The 17,452-nt window shown below is 35.0% G+C and overlaps 1 protein-coding gene across 6 annotated transcripts in view; it reads left to right on the top strand.

Moving 5' to 3' along the window:
- MALRD1 (MAM and LDL receptor class A domain containing 1) overlaps positions 1–17,452 on the top strand; it is an 846,741-nt gene that overhangs the window by 700,499 nt on the left and 128,790 nt on the right. For all 6 annotated transcript variants that reach the window (XM_087420773.1, XM_087420775.1, XM_087420776.1 and 3 more), the window contains one exon: positions 8,032–8,233. In XM_087420773.1, coding sequence (XP_087276899.1) covers positions 8,032–8,233 — 202 coding nt within the window. The remainder of the gene's footprint in view (positions 1–8,031; positions 8,234–17,452) is intronic.

Raw genomic sequence — 17,452 nt, 5'->3', positions numbered from 1 at the left:
TACATTTAACTTGGGTTTGTTTTAGACAACATATAGTTGGGTGTTGTTTTTTAATCCACACTGACAATCTTTTTTAATTGATGTGTTTAGAAAACTGACATTTAAAGTAATTATTGGTACTTGAATTAATATCTAGCATATTTGTTACTGTTTTACATTTGTTGATCTTTCTTTTTTGTTGTTGTTCTCCACTCTTTTTTGCCTTTTTTGTTTTAATTGAGCATTTTATGATTCCTTTTTTCTCCTCTCCTATCAATTATACTTCTTTTTAAACCTTTTTTTATTGTTGGCCCATGAGTTTGCAATACGCATTTACAAATAATCCAAGTTCACTTTCAAGTAACACTGTACCACTTCTGTGTAGGGCAAGTAACTTATACCAGGAGTATTCTCAATTCCTCCTTCCCATCTCTTATAGTATGCTGCCATTTACTTCACTAACCCCCAAAATAAAATCACTGAATACATTTTTGCTATTATTATTTTGAACAAATTGTTACGTGTTAGATCACTTAATAATAAGAAAAAATAAAATATTTTATTTACCTTTATTTATTCCTTCTCTAACACTCTTCTTTTCTTTATGTATATTTGATTTTCCGACCGATATTTTTCTTCTCTCTGAAGAACTTCCTTAACTTTACTTGCAAGGCAGGTCTACTAGCAAAAAATTTCTTCAACTTTTGTTTGTCTGAGAAAATCTTTATTTCTCCTTTATTTTGATGGATAATTTTGCTGGATACAGAATTCCAGGTTGGAGTTTTTTTCTTTCGGCACTTTAAATATTTCATTTCTCTGTCTTCTTATTTGCATGGTTTCTGAAGAAAAGTCTGATATATTCTTATTCCTGCTCCTCTGTAAGTAAGGTGTTTTTTTCCTCTGGCTTTTTTCAAGATTTTCTCTTTGTCTTTGATTCTCTACAATTTGAATATCATAAGCCTGAGTGTAGATAAATACCAGTGCTGGTATTTTTCCTGCTTGGTGTTCTCAGATCTTCCAGGATCTGTGGTTTGGTATCTATCATTAATTTTAGAAAATTATCATTCATTGTCACTTTAAATATTTCTTTTTTTCTTTCTCTCTTTCTTTTCCTTCTAGTATTCACATTATGCATGTAACCATCCCACAGTTCTTGGATAGTTTATTCCATTTTTTCAGTCTTTTTTATCTTTCCATTTCAGATTTGAAAGTTTCTATTGATATATCTTCAAGCTCACTGATTCTTTTGTCTGCTGTAGCCAGTCTATTGATGAGTCCATCAAAGGCATGCTTCATTTCTGTTAAAGCGTTTTGTTTTATTTTTAGCATTTCCTTTTGATTCTTTCTTAGAGTTTCCATCTCTCTGTTTACGTTATCCATCTGTTCCTGCGTATTGTCCACTTTTCCCATTACAACCCTTACCTTATGAATCATAGCTGTATTAAATTTACTGTCTGATAATTCTAATATCTCTACCATATTTAATCTGGTTCTGATGCATGCCCTGTCTTTTCAAACTGCATTTTTTGTCTTTTAGTATGCCTTGTAATTTTTTTGACAGCCTGACATGATGTACTGAGTAGAAAGAATTAGGCCTTTAATGTGGAGTTTTATGTTCATCTGGCTACAGGTTAGTCTGTGTTTACTCTTTGCTATAACTATAGATATTAGAAGCTATAATTTCCGCTGTTGTCTTATTTTTTTTTTTTAATCTTCTCTGTTGTCTTTGGCTTTCCATAGAAATTTCTTCCTAAATAATGTCTGAAACATGCTGTTCTTTCAGTTGTATTTCCCTCTTATTACACAGAAGCCTACTTATGTGTTGTTAAGTTGTGTGGTGAGGGAAACCTTTCTACAGGCCTATGATTAGATCTCAGTCTTTTAGTGAGTCCTTTAGTACTCCTAGGTTGTATCTTTCACAATTGCCTCTCAGTTTTTTTTTTTTTTTTCCCCTCCTTAGGTAAGACAGGAAGGCTAGAGGTGGCTGGGATTGGTTATTTCTCTTCCCCTACATGGAAAGCTACCAAGGGCTAGAGTTGGGTATTTTCCTTCCTCCAATTGGGTTAGGCTCTGCTAAACCCCAGTAAATTGGGCTCTCTTTAAATAGCTTGTCTTGAAGTCAGGTCTTGTTAAGAAGAACAGAATACTCTGCGTCTATTTCAAAGTAGCTACTTTTTCCCTCCTCCTGCCAATAATTTGAGGGGATTTTTCTCTGATTTTCACTATGAGAACCTGATAGTGCTCCTGAAGGTCAAACTCACAAAAGTATGGGATCCCTCTGAGAATGTTTAACTTTGAAATTTGTCCACAGTGAGCTTCCAGCAATTCATCAACTACAGTTTAGATTTTCCTACCACACTACCAGTTTCTATAGGGGTTTCTGTCCCTGGGCTTCTGCTCTGGTAAGTTCTGATTCTCAGAGTCCACTTATGTCTCTCTCCAGTTTAGGGGGTAGTAATCATTATTGTCCTGTGACCTCAATTCTCCAATGGATCTAAGAAAAGTTGTTTGTTTTCAGTTCATTCAGCTTTTTTCTTGTTGTGAGGAACAGAGTGAGAACTTCCAAGCTCCCTACATGCCATACTGGAGACTGGAATTCTGTTCTGTATACATGTAATGAATCATTTAATCTCTCTCCATATCTCTAATTCCAGATCTGTACAGGGCAGTCAGTAGTCTTACTCTACACCCACACATGTACTAGGGTTCATATAACATAATATATATGAATGTGCTAAATTTTTATTCATATGGGCAACATTGTAGTTATGTCTATCCTTTGTTAAATTAGCTTAAAACCCATAACCTCTTCTTTTTGAGGAAAATTTACCTTTCTATTATTTTTGACTTCTCCTTTCTTTTTATATAAAATTTGAGTGTTTTCACATGAAACCATGAGAACCTGTACACTGCTAAGGATTAAGTGTAGCTCAGTTCATTGCTTTGCCCTATCAGTGGTGATTAAAGAGCAGACTCCTAGCAGAACAGGTGAGAATATCTGGGGACCAAGTAAAGCCAAGGTTCCTCTGACTGATGCAGTTCACCCACTAACTTTAATGAGATAAATACATAATGAAATGGATAAGGTGTTTCTGATATCCAGAAGTGTCCATTCAGAGTCTCTAAATCAGGACTAGTGAATTGCCTTCAATGTTGTAGGTACATGGAGCTTCTGACTAGCTGCAGGAGAGGAACTTCAGGAAAAGCTACTAATCGATTTCTTTCACTTTTTCACCTGGATAACCTAGATACATGGATATTATTGAAGTAGCTGATCTCTAATATCCATACTATCCTGGAATTTAATAATTAACACTCATATTTTCTACTACCTCTTCATATCTTTTGTTGAATGTTTTCCTCCAAAAGAATATTCATTCTAAATAAATGCTGAGTTGTTTCCTCAAAAAACTTAATATAAATTTTACTGGATAATATAATATTTGTATTTATATAATATTATTTTATTCTGACTCTATTTTGATTTAGCAATTTTTCAAGTTTTTCCAGCCTTTGATTATATTATCAGCTTTGAATATAATGTAACCTTGATTATAATATATAAACTTCATTATAATATATTATGTTTATTTATATATTCTTCAAATCCATATTATTTTTATGATAAAAATCAGGGTAAAAATAATTGTTTCATAATATATGACAATTATTGACAATTATTATATTAAGGATATGTATTCACCCAAAATTTAGAATATCAAAATAGAAGTAGCCCAATTATTCATCCAGCAGTCGATTTTTCAGAAAGCTATTTCAAATAATAAGTTATTACTGCAACATGAATTGCTTTTCAGTAAAATGTATGTAATGGAATACAAAATTAGAAACAAATAAAATTAGAATTTTTTTATTGAGGTAGAATTGACATGTACCATATTAGTTTCAGGTGTACAGTGTCATGATTCGGTATTTGTATATATTGTGAAATGATCACCACAGTAAGTCTAGTTAACCATCACCACACATAGTTATAAAATTTTTTTCTTGTGATGAGAACTTTTAAGATCTACTCTCTTAGCAACTTAAAATTAATTGTGTATATATTTTTTAGGATATTAGCCATTTTACTTTTTCAAAGTAATAGATGTTTTAAACATTTTTTAAATAAATCTTTTGCTGAGAGTTATCACAAAAAACTCTCAGGAGACAATGAATATTATTTCTATTGAAAGACAAGATACATACTATAATTTTAGCCTTTAGTGGGTTTCCAATTGGCCATAAGTAAAACCCAGCATTAAATGGAGCCTTTAAATGATCCTCCTAGTTTTTCCTCTGGCCATTGTGGCTACAGAAACATTGACTTAACAAGCAATTGTTCAATTTAACACATTGGTGGTATTATAAATACATGCTACTATTGAAACAACTCATGAACTTGTCAAAAGTTTCATTGAAATTAAGTAGTGAGTGAGTGAAGTTGACGAGATTTAATTTGGACTGTAATAGAGTGAAATAGTGGTATAAGATAGGTAGACATCTATTGGAGAATTAATGCTCATGATGGGACCGAGGAAGAGCATGGCATGACATGGTAGGGTTTTGAGAAGAAGAGTAAAAAGAGAATGAAAGGAAAGGGGATTTGGCAGGAGCATGTAGAATTGATTGAAGATTGAAAAGACTGAAAGCAGAGAATAAGATGAAGTGTAAAAACAATAAAAATGGATACATTAATAAATAAAACACATATATGCTAAGATTTGGGGGAAAAAAAAACCCCAGAAAGTATTGGGTTATATTTTCACGTACTTTGGTTTTCTGAACTGATTTTATCAGAAAAAGAATTACAAAATAAATACAATAAAGCTATTCCCTTTTAAATTTTTGTGTTGTAACTCAGAATTTATGCAAAATGGAGAGCTAAATTTAGTTTGATTTTGTAGAGTTATTCTGTTATCAAGTTGAATTGGAGACTTCATAGCTTTTTATTTTAATTTTTTTTTAAATGGAGAAAATTTGCATGAATTTGAAAACTTAAGTATCCATCAAATCTTGGAGCTAAAGACTCTTTGGGATAAGTGCTTGCTCATGTGTGAGACTGGAAACACTCAACCGACACAAATTCCGTGTGTATTGAAACTTAGTTTATTTCATTTATTGAAAAATCAATATAAAAAGTGATTTTTGCTTAGGAAGTATGTGCTTATCCAAGATATTGGTGTTAAAGTCTCACTTTTCAGGTTTCCACACTCTGAGAAAGTTTTTCTATTTTTCTTTTATCTATTGTCTTGATTTATTTTTGGTGTTTTGTTTAACTTCCATGAACAGTTGAATTTCTGACTCAACCTTGGACTTTTTGTAGTAGAAACATTGGCAATATGCTTAATTTCTGGGTTTGGATTATTTGGTGGTTCTCAGTAATATTTCTGGAATGTCAATATAATATTGTATGTAACAGGATGAGTAGTATTATCATCTCCATATGATAGAATAAATTTTGGATAAATTTTTACTAGATAAATTATCTGTAGATAAATTTTGACGCTAAGAAAAAAGTGAGAAAGTAAGATTTCTCAGTAGAGAGAAATGTCATTGGACAAAAAGACTATTGCAATGGAATAAAATTACTATCCAAGTGTTTTCTTTTCTCTAGGTCTTATTTTTCTTATGCAAAAGAAAGGGTTGTGTAAGTGATTGCTGAAGTACATTATAAGCCATATATATGCGTATTTATAGCATCTAGGGAAATGATAACTGTAAAAGTTTGGTGCAAAAAGAGAATATAAAAAAATATCTTTTCAATTTTACCTTTTTTGTTGTTTAAATATAGATTTTTGTGAAGAGCATTAGGAAATGGCAGTTTTTATTTTGTTTTGAATTGGTTTTACTGTTTAAAAAAATAATTAGAACTTGCATCGTGGTTGGTTTCAAAGCTAACTCTATTTCTATTTCACTTCTTGTATGTTGAATCTATTAGCCCTTGCACTTTAAAAAGTTCTGAATATTGATGTTAGTTAATTCAGGAAGATGTTCTGTCTGTCAAAATATTAAATATTTTCTGCACATTACTTTGCTTTCTGAAATGACTTGTGTACTCTCATATTCATTTATTATGAGGATTGTCTTTATCTCCAGTAACACAACCTTAGTCAGACATGGGTGAAGTTCTTTTTTTTTTTCAGTAATTTTATTAAGATCATAATGGTTTATAACATTGTATAATTTTGGGTGTACATTATTATTTATCAATTTCTCAATAGACTTCATCATGCTCACCACCAGTAGTCTAATTTTTATCCCTAACCATACATGTGTGCCCCTTTACCCCTTTCACCCACCCTCCAACCCCCTTCCCCTCTGGTAACCACTAATCTGTTCACTTTATCCATGTATTTGTTTATCTTCCACATATGAGTGAAATCATGTAGTATTTGTCTTCTCTGTCTGGCTTATTTCACTTAACATCATACCCTCAAGGACCATCCATGTTGTTGCAAATAGGATGATTTTGCTTTTTTATGGCTGAGTAGTATTCCCTTGTATATATATACCACATATTCTTTATCCATTCATCCACAGAAGGGCAGTTGGGTTGCTTCCATATCTTAGCTATTGTGAATAATGCTATAGTGAACTTAGGATGCATAAATCTCTTTGGATCATTGAGTTCAAGTTCTTTGGATAAATACCCAGTAGTGGGATAGGTGGATCATATGGTATTTATATTTTTAATATTTTGAAAAATCTCCATACTGTTTTCCATAGTGGCTGCACCAGTCAGCATTCCGGCCAGCAGTGCATGAGGGTTCCCTTTTCTCCACATTCTCTCCAACATTTGTTGTTTTTGTCTTGGTAATTATAGCCATTCTGACAGGTGTAAGGTGATATCTCAGTGTAGTTTTGATTTGCATTTCTCTAAAAGTGATGTTGAACATCGTTTCACGTGTCTGTTGGCCATCTGTATATTTTCTTTGGAGAAATGTTTGGTCACATCCTCTGCCCATTTTTTGATTGGGCTGTTTGTTTTTTTGTTGTTGAGTTGTATGAGTTCTTTATGTATTTTAGAAATTAACCCCTTGTTGGATATATGATTTGCAAATATTTTCTCCCAGTTGGTGGGTTGTCTTTTCATTTTGTTCATGGTTTCCTTTGCCTTGCAGAAGCTTTTTAGTCTGATGTAGTCCCATTTGTTAATTTTTTCTTTTGTTTCCCTTGCCTGAGTAGACATGGTATTCGATGTCAAAGAGTGTACTGCCTATATTTTCTTTTAGGAGTTTTATGGTTTCAGGTCTTACATTCAAGTCTTTAATCCATTTTGAGTTAATTTTTGTGTATGGTGCAAGATAATGGTCTACTTTCATTCTTTTGCATGTGGCTGTCCAGTTTTCTGAACACTATTTATTGAAGAGAATTTCCTTTCTCCATTGTAAGTTCTTGGCTCCTTTGTTGAAGATTAACTGTCCATAAGTGTGTGGTTTTATTTCTGGGCTTTCAGTTCTGTTCCATCTATCTGTGTGTCTGTTTCTGTGCCAGTACCACGCTGTTTTGATTACTATAGCTTTGTAGTATATTTTGAAGTCCTGGATTGTGATGCCGCTAGCTTTGTTTTTTCTCAGGATTGCTTTAGCTATAAATTTTAGGATTCCTTGTTCTATTTCCATGAAGAATGTCTTGGAATTTTGATTGGAATTGCACTGAATCTATAGATTGCTTTAGGTAGTATGGTCCATGGCCGTACCACCCTGAACATGCCTGATCTCGTCCAGATGAAGTTCTTTAGCAAAGAAAATTTCTGGTTGTACACCTCCTCCATCTTTTTAGATGCTTGAGATGGTGAAAATTTTTGACCCTGTCGAATTTCATACACAGAAATTGATATGACAAAGTCTAATTAACCAAATAAAATATAACACCCATAGTCTCACTTTATCACCACAGTTTGTACATATAGAAAATATTATAGTCAAGGTGTTGAGCTGTCACACTGCCAGACTTCATTCTTTCATGAACAACTTAGATGCCCATATACCTCTTAACATGCAAACCATAAAGAGTTGCTTTTTCTCTCTTTTGTTTTTTCCCCATTATTAGGTGTATATCATTGAGGAATCTGGACTAAACATCCTGGTATTGTCAGTGATTGGCAATAAAAGAACTGGTTGGAGGTACGCACATGCACCTCTCTCCAGTAACAGTCCATTTAAGGTGGCATTTGAAGCTGATTTGGCTGGAAATGAGGACATCTTTATTGCCCTTGATGACATCTCCTTTACTCCAGAATGTGTATTTGGAGGTAAGTGATTCCTTCAGAAAATGGGATGTACAAGTACTGTTTTTAATATCTAAATATAGAAGAACTGGGAATGTCTGAGGAACTGCGTTGTTTTCCAGGTCCAATCCTACTCATACGTTGAAGAAAGAGCATTATATGTTGTAGGAGGTAAAGTTTTTCTGCCTGTGAAACTTTACCGTGAAATTTTCATGCCCTCCAGGCAACAAAATTACTTTGAAGTTCTTTAAGAAACCCGAGGCAATTTAGTTCCATTAATATAGCTTTATTGGCTACGTTTTTTATTTCCAAATGTTTGCAATAACTGCACAAGATAAAGATCCCTCTGCTCACTTATCATTTTCCAGACTGTCTTTTCCATCCATGTTAGCTTTGCCCCTCCATGGCCATTTATTTCCTTTTTGCTAACTGTTTCTACTCTACAATCTAGAATTCTCATTCTATTGCATAAGGAAAACAAAAGCCTTGTCATTAACTCCTTTTCTAAGAAATCATGCTCTTAACTGAAATCTGCATTTCTGCTGCGTAAGATGCTTCTACTTAAGTGGCTATATTTTGTCTTATAAAGTCTTCACATTTTCAATGTTAGATAGTAGGGTCATTGTCTTTCTAGCTACTTGATGCCTCTTTCAAAATTTTGTTCTTACAGCCTTATTAAAAAGTTTCTTCTCTTTCAAGGCCATACATGTGTGTTCTTATTCTTCTCATGGTTTTCCTCTGTATCCTAAATAGTGGGCAATCTCAACTTCCAAGTGATTCAGCCTATATAAAACATTGACTTCTTTGAGGCTAGTCACCTTCATAAATATTTTTCCTCATTAACCAACTCTCATAGTCACCTTCTGGACCTTATCATCTCCTCTGAAAATTTAGAGTTGAAAATCTCATCTAATCGTTATGTTCTCTACTTCTTGATTACTCCTCTTACACTTGTTTTCCAACATAATTAAAAAGAAAAAATATAATTCTAGATACTTAATGCTTCCTGCTTTTTCTCATAAAACAGCCTCTTAATACTTTTTTCCATAAAATCCCAGATATAATGATCTAACACCTCAATTCCATTCTCAATCAGCACTTTGAATTCTACGTCCTATGTTTTCATTTTTACATAAATTTTTGGTCCTAATTATGTGCCAGGCACTCTGCTAAGTACTTTGCATGTAGTAACATGTTTATTTGTCAGACTATCCCTGAGAATAAATACAAGTATCCAGCTCATGTTTGGTCATAATGGCTCTATCTATCTTTGAAATTGAGTTACTGTAAGCATTTGTATTTTCCAAGCTGCTGCTGGTCATGCTTATTGGGACCACTAATAATTTTGGTTTGTTACCTTAGCTAGGAACTCAAGGGTCCGAGACACGTGTTTCCCATTCCCTGGCCCTGCTTTGCTAGGACAGTCCTCAAATCCTCCAGCCACTCCCTTGAATGCTCTTCACTCTGCCGTTGTTCTTATATTGTTTGACTAGAAAATAGAGCCCTTGTGTGATAAACTCCCTTAACTTTCTCTTTTCCACCTCCAAATGTGCCTGCATCTACAACAGAACTCTTCTTGTCACCATTAGCCTCAGGAAAAAAAACCCACACGTTTCTAAGAGTAAACGTCTGTTCTTGGTCGTTTCCTGTCTCAACTTCTCCCAGTTATTGTTCCATCCAAGTATTCTCTGTCCTACATCTTCGGTTTCTTTCCTTTCACCACTTGTTCTTAGCTCTGGTCACACACACACACGTACAGGTATATATACATATACACATAATTTCCCACTAATTTTGAGCTCCTCAAGAGAAAGAAGAGCTTGTCTCTTTCATCCCCAGAGCCTAACACAAGGACTCTGAAATTTGGGCTGAAAAATTACTATTATTTTAAATAATAAGAATAACAATTATAACTGATTGTGTGAGCAGCAATACTAACATTTGCCTAAATATAAGCTGGTTCTTGCCACTATGTTATAGAACAGAATCTACTGCCAAGGATGATTTAAAAAACCAGTAAAACCTTTGCCATTGAACTGTGAACTGTCTTCTTTTTGTAACTTTATGTAATATCAAGTGCCTCCACCAACCGCCCATTTTTACAGCAATGCTTCACTGTTGATTCAGGAAGGTGCTTTTAGAAAACCATCAATTAAGCCAGTGTTTCTCAAACTGGGATAGGCAGACCCCCATAGTGACATGCCAGGTGGGGTGCAATACCAGACAACCTGATACAACTTCATTGGATTTACTTGAAGTTTGGGAGAGAAAAGGTGCATAAGTATTATGTGACATTTGGAGTAAACACAAAGCTACTTGTAGACTGGAATGCCAAGGATAAGCATAAAGCTTTAAAGAAATTTTGATCCATTAGGGCTAGTACTAATACCCTCTTCTCTGATTTTTGTGTTACTATGATGGAAAAGCTGGAAGAGTGCTCTGAGTAGATGATTCAACCATGGAAAAAATGTGCCATAGAATAGACAATATTCATAATATTTTGGTGACTGTAAAATGTATCGCCAATAAAAGACATAAAATATACAAGCATGTATTGCTAAATGTAGAGAAATGATACAGAAAGGTATGAAACCAATTTTAATAAGTTATGTATATAAAAGGTATCTGTCTATAAAGCTGTAAAAACATTAAAAATATAATAATATCTGTCTCTGAGAAATAGAAATATGAATGATTTTTATTTGTTTCTTGGTATTTTTTCTGTTTTTACAAATGAATGCTCAGAACTGTATTGTTTGTAATTGGGAAAAAATAATAACGTTACTTTATTTAAAAAAGTTATAAAATCATGATACGTACAGTCGGGAATTAGATATTTTTGGACTAATTGTTTTAACCTTTCCATAACTGAAATTATTTGTAAGAATTAATATGGGAGCTATAGCATAGACTGTTTTGTTATTTTCAATCATGCATTTTTTCAAATAGCTATTAAAATAAATAACAGTTTTGGAAACTCTTCTAGAAATGTGAAAACAGATTACACATTAGCTCTTTTTACTTGCCAAGGTTAGGAAACATCAGGTAGATTAACCTTTACGGGTGAGCTCATCTTAACAGTAGTTCAGTCATCTGATTTTTCTATAACTGTGCTAGGGTAAAAACTTTATACCATGTGAGAATGAGTCATTAGAATTAGTTATGTATTAGCATTTTTCTTCCAGTTGCCAGAACACAGCCAACAAACTCACGCAGAATTTTTTTCCAGCTTTATTGAAGTATACTTGACAAAAATTTTATATATTTAAGGTGTACAATGTGATGGTTTAATATACATATACTTTGTGAAATGATTACCACAATCAAGCTGATGAACATATCCATCATCCACATAATTACAGTTTTTTGTGTGTGTGGTGAGATGCATGGATTTATTTCTGAGCTCTCTATTCTGTTCCATTGGTCTATATGTCTGTTTTTATACCACTATCATACTATTTTTAATTACTGTAGCTTTGTAAGATATTTTGAAATCAGGGAATGTGATGCCTCCAGCTTTATTCTTCTTGCTCATGATTATTTTGGCTATTCTTCTGTGGATCCTTGTGAATTTTAGGATTTCTTTTTCCATTTCTGTAAAGAATGCCTTTGAGATTTTAACAGAGATTACATTGAATCTGTAGATCATCTTGAGCAGTATGGACATTTTAAAAATACTAATTATTCCAATCCGTAAACACAGGATATCTTTCCATTATCTGTGTCTTCTTTAATTTTCTTCATCAATTTTCAGTGTACAAGTCTTTCGCCTCTTTGGTTAAGTTTATTCCTAAATATTTCATTCTTTTTGTTGCTATTGTGAATGAGATGGTTTTTCTAATTTCCTTTTCAGATAGTTCATTGTTCTTGTACAGAAATGGAACTGATTTTTGTATGTTGATTTTGCATACTGCAACTTGACTGAATTCATTTATTAGTCCTAAAAGTTTTTTTGTGGGGTCTTTAGGGTTTTCTATATGTCTAATTATGCCATCTGCAAATAATGTAATTTTACTTCTTCCTTTCCAGTTTGGGTGCCTTTTATTTCTTTTTCTTGTCTAATTGCTCTGCCTAGGACTTCCAGTAAGTACTATGTTGAATAGAAGTGTTGAGAGTGGGTATCTTTGCCTTGTGCCAGATCTTAGCAGGAAAGTTTTCCATTTTTCCTCATAGATTATGATGTTAACTGTGTGGGCTTTTCGTACATAGCCTTTATTGTGTCGAGATAAGTTTCTTCTATGTCTATTTTGTTGAGAGTATTAATCTTGAATGGATGTGAAACTTTGTCAAATGATTTTTGGGCATCTGTTGAGATGATCATGTGGATTTTTTCTTATAATTTGTTAATGTGGTTTATCACATTGATAAATTTGTGTATATTGAACCACCCTTGCATCCTAGGGATAAATCCAACCTGGTCATGGTATATGACCCTTTTAATGTGCTGTTGAAGTCAGTTTTCTAGTAATTTATTGAGGATTTTCTGCATCTATGTTCATTAGGGATATTGACCTACAGTTTTCTTTTCTTGTGGTGTCTTTGTCTGGTTCTGATAACAGGGTTATGCTGGCCTCATAAAATAAATTTGAAAGTGTTTCCTCTTCTATTTTTTGAAAGTGTGTAAAAAGGGTTGGTATAAGTTCTTCTTCGAATGTTTGGAAAATTCACCTATGAAGCCATCTGGTCCTGAACTTTTCTTTTAGGGGAGGTTTTTGATGACTGATTAAATCTCCTTCTTTGTTACTGGTCTGTTCAGGCTTTCTATTTCTTCTTGATTCAGTTTTGATACCTTGTATATTTCCAGAAATTCATCCACTTTTTCTAGATTATACAATTTGTTGGCATATAATTGTTTATAATAGTCCCTTTTATATCTGAGTCATACATTGTAATGTCTCCTCTTTCATTTCTGATTTTATTTGAGTCTCCTCATTTTTTTCCTATTAAGTGCAGCTAAGAGTTTGTCAATCGTGTTTATTTTTTTATAAACACCAACTGTTAGTTTTGTTGATCATTTAAAATTGATTTTCTATTCTCTATTTGATTTATTTCTGCTCTAATCTTTATTATTTCCTTTCTTCTGCTAACTTTGTCTTAGTTTGTTTTCTTTTTCTAGTTTCTTAAGGATTAAAGTTAGGTTGTTGATTTGAGATTGCTCTTCTTCCTTAATGTGGGCATTTATTGCTACACTTCCCTCTTAGTATTGCTTTTGCTCAATCCTATAATTTTTGGTACATTGTGTTTTCATTTTTGTCTGTCTCAAGATATTTTTTAAATTCTCTTTTGATTTCCTCTTTGACCCAATGATTCAAGAGTGTGTTGTTTGGTTTCCAAGTATTTGTGAATTGTCCTGTTTTCTTACGGTTATTGATTTCTAGTTTCATTCCATTGTGTTTGGAAAAAATACTTGGAATTTCAATCTTTTGAATTTGTTTTGTGGCCTAACATATGATCTGTCCTGAAGAATGTTCCATGTGTACTTGAGAAAAATGTGTATTCTTCTGCTGAATATATCATCCAACTCTCTCCCAGCCTGCAAAGATTTGGCTGAGAAATCTGCTTGTTGCCTTATGGAGGTTCCCTTGTATGTGACAAGTGATTTTGCTCTTGCTGTTTTCAAAATCCTTTGTTTGTCTTTGACTTTTGATGATTTAATTATAATGTGTCTCTGGGTAGTCTTCTTTGAGTTGATCATATTTGGAGATTTTTGAAATTTATGAACCTGGATTTCTATATCCTTCCCAAGATTTGGGAAATTTTCAGCCATTATTTCTTTAAATAAGATTTTTGCTCCTTTCTCACTCTCTTCTCCTTCTGGGAATCATGTAGTGTATACATTGATTCATTTGGTAATATACCGTAAATCCCATAGGCTTTCATCATTCTTTTTCATTCTCTTTTTTTCTCTCTACTTACTGGATAATTGAAATGACTTGTCTTCAATTTCACAGATTCTTTCTCCTGATTGATCATTTCTGTAATTGAAGCTCTCTATTGCATTTTTTTCATTTCATTTTTTATATTCTTAAACCTCAGAATTTCTGTTTAGTTCTTTTTTTTCTATTGGTTCCTTTCTATGATTTATGTTGAACCTCTCATTTTGTTCATGCATTGTATTTCTGATTTTGTTGAGTTGTCTCTATGTATTCTGTTGTGGCTCACAGAGCTTCCTTAAATCAATTACACTTATGCATCATTTAGTGATGGGGATACATTCTGCAAAATGTGTATTAGGCATTTTCATCATTGTGCAAACATCATAGAGTGTACTTACACAAACCTAGATGGTATAGCCTACTACACACCTAGGCTATATGGTATAGCTTATTGCTCCTAGGCTATAACCTGCACAGCATGTTACTGTACTGCATACCGTAGACAACTGTAACACAATAGTAAATATTTATGTATCTAAACATAGAAAAGGTGCAGTAAAAATACAGATATAAAAGATAATAAATAGTAGAGCCGTATAGGGCACTTACCAGGAATGGAGCTTGCAGGACTGGAAGTTGCTCTGGGTAAGTTGGTGAATGAGTGGTGAGTGAATGTGAAGGCCGAGGACATTACTACACTCTGTTATAGACTTTATAAACACTATACACTTAGCCTACACTAAATTTCATTTAAAAATATTTTTCTTTCTTCAATAATAAATTAATCTTAGCTTATTATAACTTTTTTACTTGAAAAACTTTTTAATTTTTAAAAAAATATAGTACACATTGTATAGCTGAAAAAATATTTTATTTCTTTATATCCTTATTCTATAAGCTTTTTACAATTTTTAAAAATTTTTATTGTTTTTTTACTTTTAAAACTTTTTTGTTAAAATGTAGGACACAAACACACACATTAGCCTAGGCCTACACAATATCACTGTCTTCCACCTCCCCATCTTGTCTTCAGGGGCAATAACATGCATGGAGTTGACGTCTCCTATGATAACATGCCTTCCTCTGGAATGCCTCCTGAAGGACCTACCTGAGGCTTTTCTTAAGGAGGTGTCACTCTTTTCAGAAATATGTCCATGGTGGTTTGCTTGGTTTGTTTCTTTTTCTCATCATAGATTTGCTTGTAAGCAGATAATGCACCATAAACATTCTTCTCTGTTAATGAAAACCTCTTAATGTTGGGGTCCATGTTTTCAAACTTTTTAAGGAGCTTGTGGAGGTCTATAAAAGTTTCTGCTACACCATTTACTGTGAATTTTCTTGAGGATTTTTCTTCCCCTGCCATTTTCTTTTCTCCTGCCTTTTCTCTTGTACAAAGTTATGATGTTAGTAGGTGATAGGAATTTTTCAGCTCCATTATAATCTCATGGGACCACTGTTGTATATGTGGTCTGTCATTGACCAAAACATCATTACGTGGCACATGAGTATATTTTGAATTCTTTGTCAGGTAATTTGTATATATGCATTTCTTTCTGGTCAGTTACTGAAGATTTATTTGTTTCCTTTGGTGGTGTCATGTTTGCCTGATTCTTCATGATCCACGTAGCTTTGTGTTGATGTCCGTGCATTTTAAGGAGGAAACATCTCATCCTGTCTTTACAGACCAGTTTGGCAGGTAAAAGCATTCTCCTGCTGGGTCCCTGGACTGATAGGACTACCTTCAGGATCACAGTCAAGCAGGGCTAGAGCTAAGTCACATGGCTGCTGCCAGGTCCACAGTTGGGTCAACTATTAGCAGGCCTAAGACCAGTGGTGCAGTGGGTGTGGCTCCACTGTATTCCCAGAAAGATGAGACTGCCTTCGGGACCACAATCTGGTAGGGCTTGAGCCAAGTCATGGGACCGCTACTGAATCCACAATTGAATCTGCAGATTGCAGGCCTGTTACCGGGCATGCAGATATGTGTGGCTCCCACTGTGTCCCTGAGTAGCCCCCTGCTGGGTCCCTGGTGGGTCCCAGGGTATGCAGGACTGCCTCCATGACCATTGTAGAGCAGGGCTGTAGCTGGGTCACCGGGCTTCTTCAAGATCTGCAGTTGGATCTGAGATTGGTGGGCCTGTTACTGGGGGCGTGGATGGTGTGTCTCCCATCAGATCTCTGGGTGGGCCCCTGGGTGTGCAGGACTGCCTCCAGGACCATGGTAGAGTAGGGCTGTATCCAGGCCACAGGGCTGCTTCAGGATTTGCAGTCAGTTCTGAGGCCAGCAGAACTGGCCTCAGATGTTGCTGGGCATGTTGATACATGTGGCACTCGCCAGGTCCCTAAGGGTCAGATCTGCCTCCAGACTGTGGAAGAGCAGGGCTCAAGCCAGGTCACAGGGCTGCCTCAGGGGCCACGGTCAGACTGAGGTCAATGGGCTTGTGACCAGGGGCACAGACAGGCATGACTCCCGCTGCTTCCTAGGCAAGCAGGATGAACCTCGGACTGCAGCAGAGCAGTGCTGAAACTGAGTCACAGGACAGCTTCAGGGTCCACAGGGGACTGATGTTGGTGGGCCTGCTTCCAGAGGCAAAGATGGGTGTTGCTGGGTTCCTGTGTGGGCAGGACTGACTCGACTGCAGTAAAGCAGGGCTGGAGCTGGGTCACAGGGCTGCTTCAGGGACCGCAGCTGAGTCCAAGGTCAGTAGGCCTGTTACTAGGGGTACAGGTGGGCATGGCTTCTCCCAGGTCTCTTGGAAGATGCGACTGGTTGCAGGACTGCAGCCACCCAGGGCTGGACATGAGTCCATTGAGGAACGGGGCTACTTTTGGTTTGTAGCTGGAACCACAATCAGTAAGCCTGCCGCCAGGGCATGGGTCTGCCTTCTCGAAGCGACTCTTCTTGGTCTTAGGCTTCACCAGGGTTTCACAGCCTCTACCTGGATCCTACAGCTCCCACAAAGGCAATTTTGTCCATGGATGGCTGTCAGATTGTTGTTTGGCATGAGAGGGATGTGAGGTGGGAACCTCCTATTCTGCTATCTTTCTAATGTCACTCCTCATATAGAATTTTTAAAGCTTTCAAGAAGGAAAAAAATAGCAATAATATATTTTTGCCTCAGAAACACTTAGTAAAAATGATCTTTTAAGTGTTAGCACTTAGCAAGGAAAACTTAATTTTCCAGTAGTGCTGGATAAAGGAAGCATTAATTTCACATAAAGTTTAAAATGGATCAAATTTCAATAAATTTCTCTTCAAATTTTCTATTTTTATTGAATGAAAATGCCCAGAATGGGACACAGTTTTCTAGCGAAAACTAGTAGTAAAAAAATACAAAAATTCTGGCAGTGCAGGACTTGCTACAAT

The sequence above is a fragment of the Ceratotherium simum genome, chromosome 32, assembly GCF_057802395.1.
Source record: "Ceratotherium simum simum isolate JZ-2026a chromosome 32, ASM5780239v1, whole genome shotgun sequence".
NCBI classification, from domain to species: Eukaryota; Metazoa; Chordata; class Mammalia; order Perissodactyla; family Rhinocerotidae; genus Ceratotherium; species Ceratotherium simum.
This window is presented reverse-complemented; position numbering and strand designations above follow the sequence as displayed.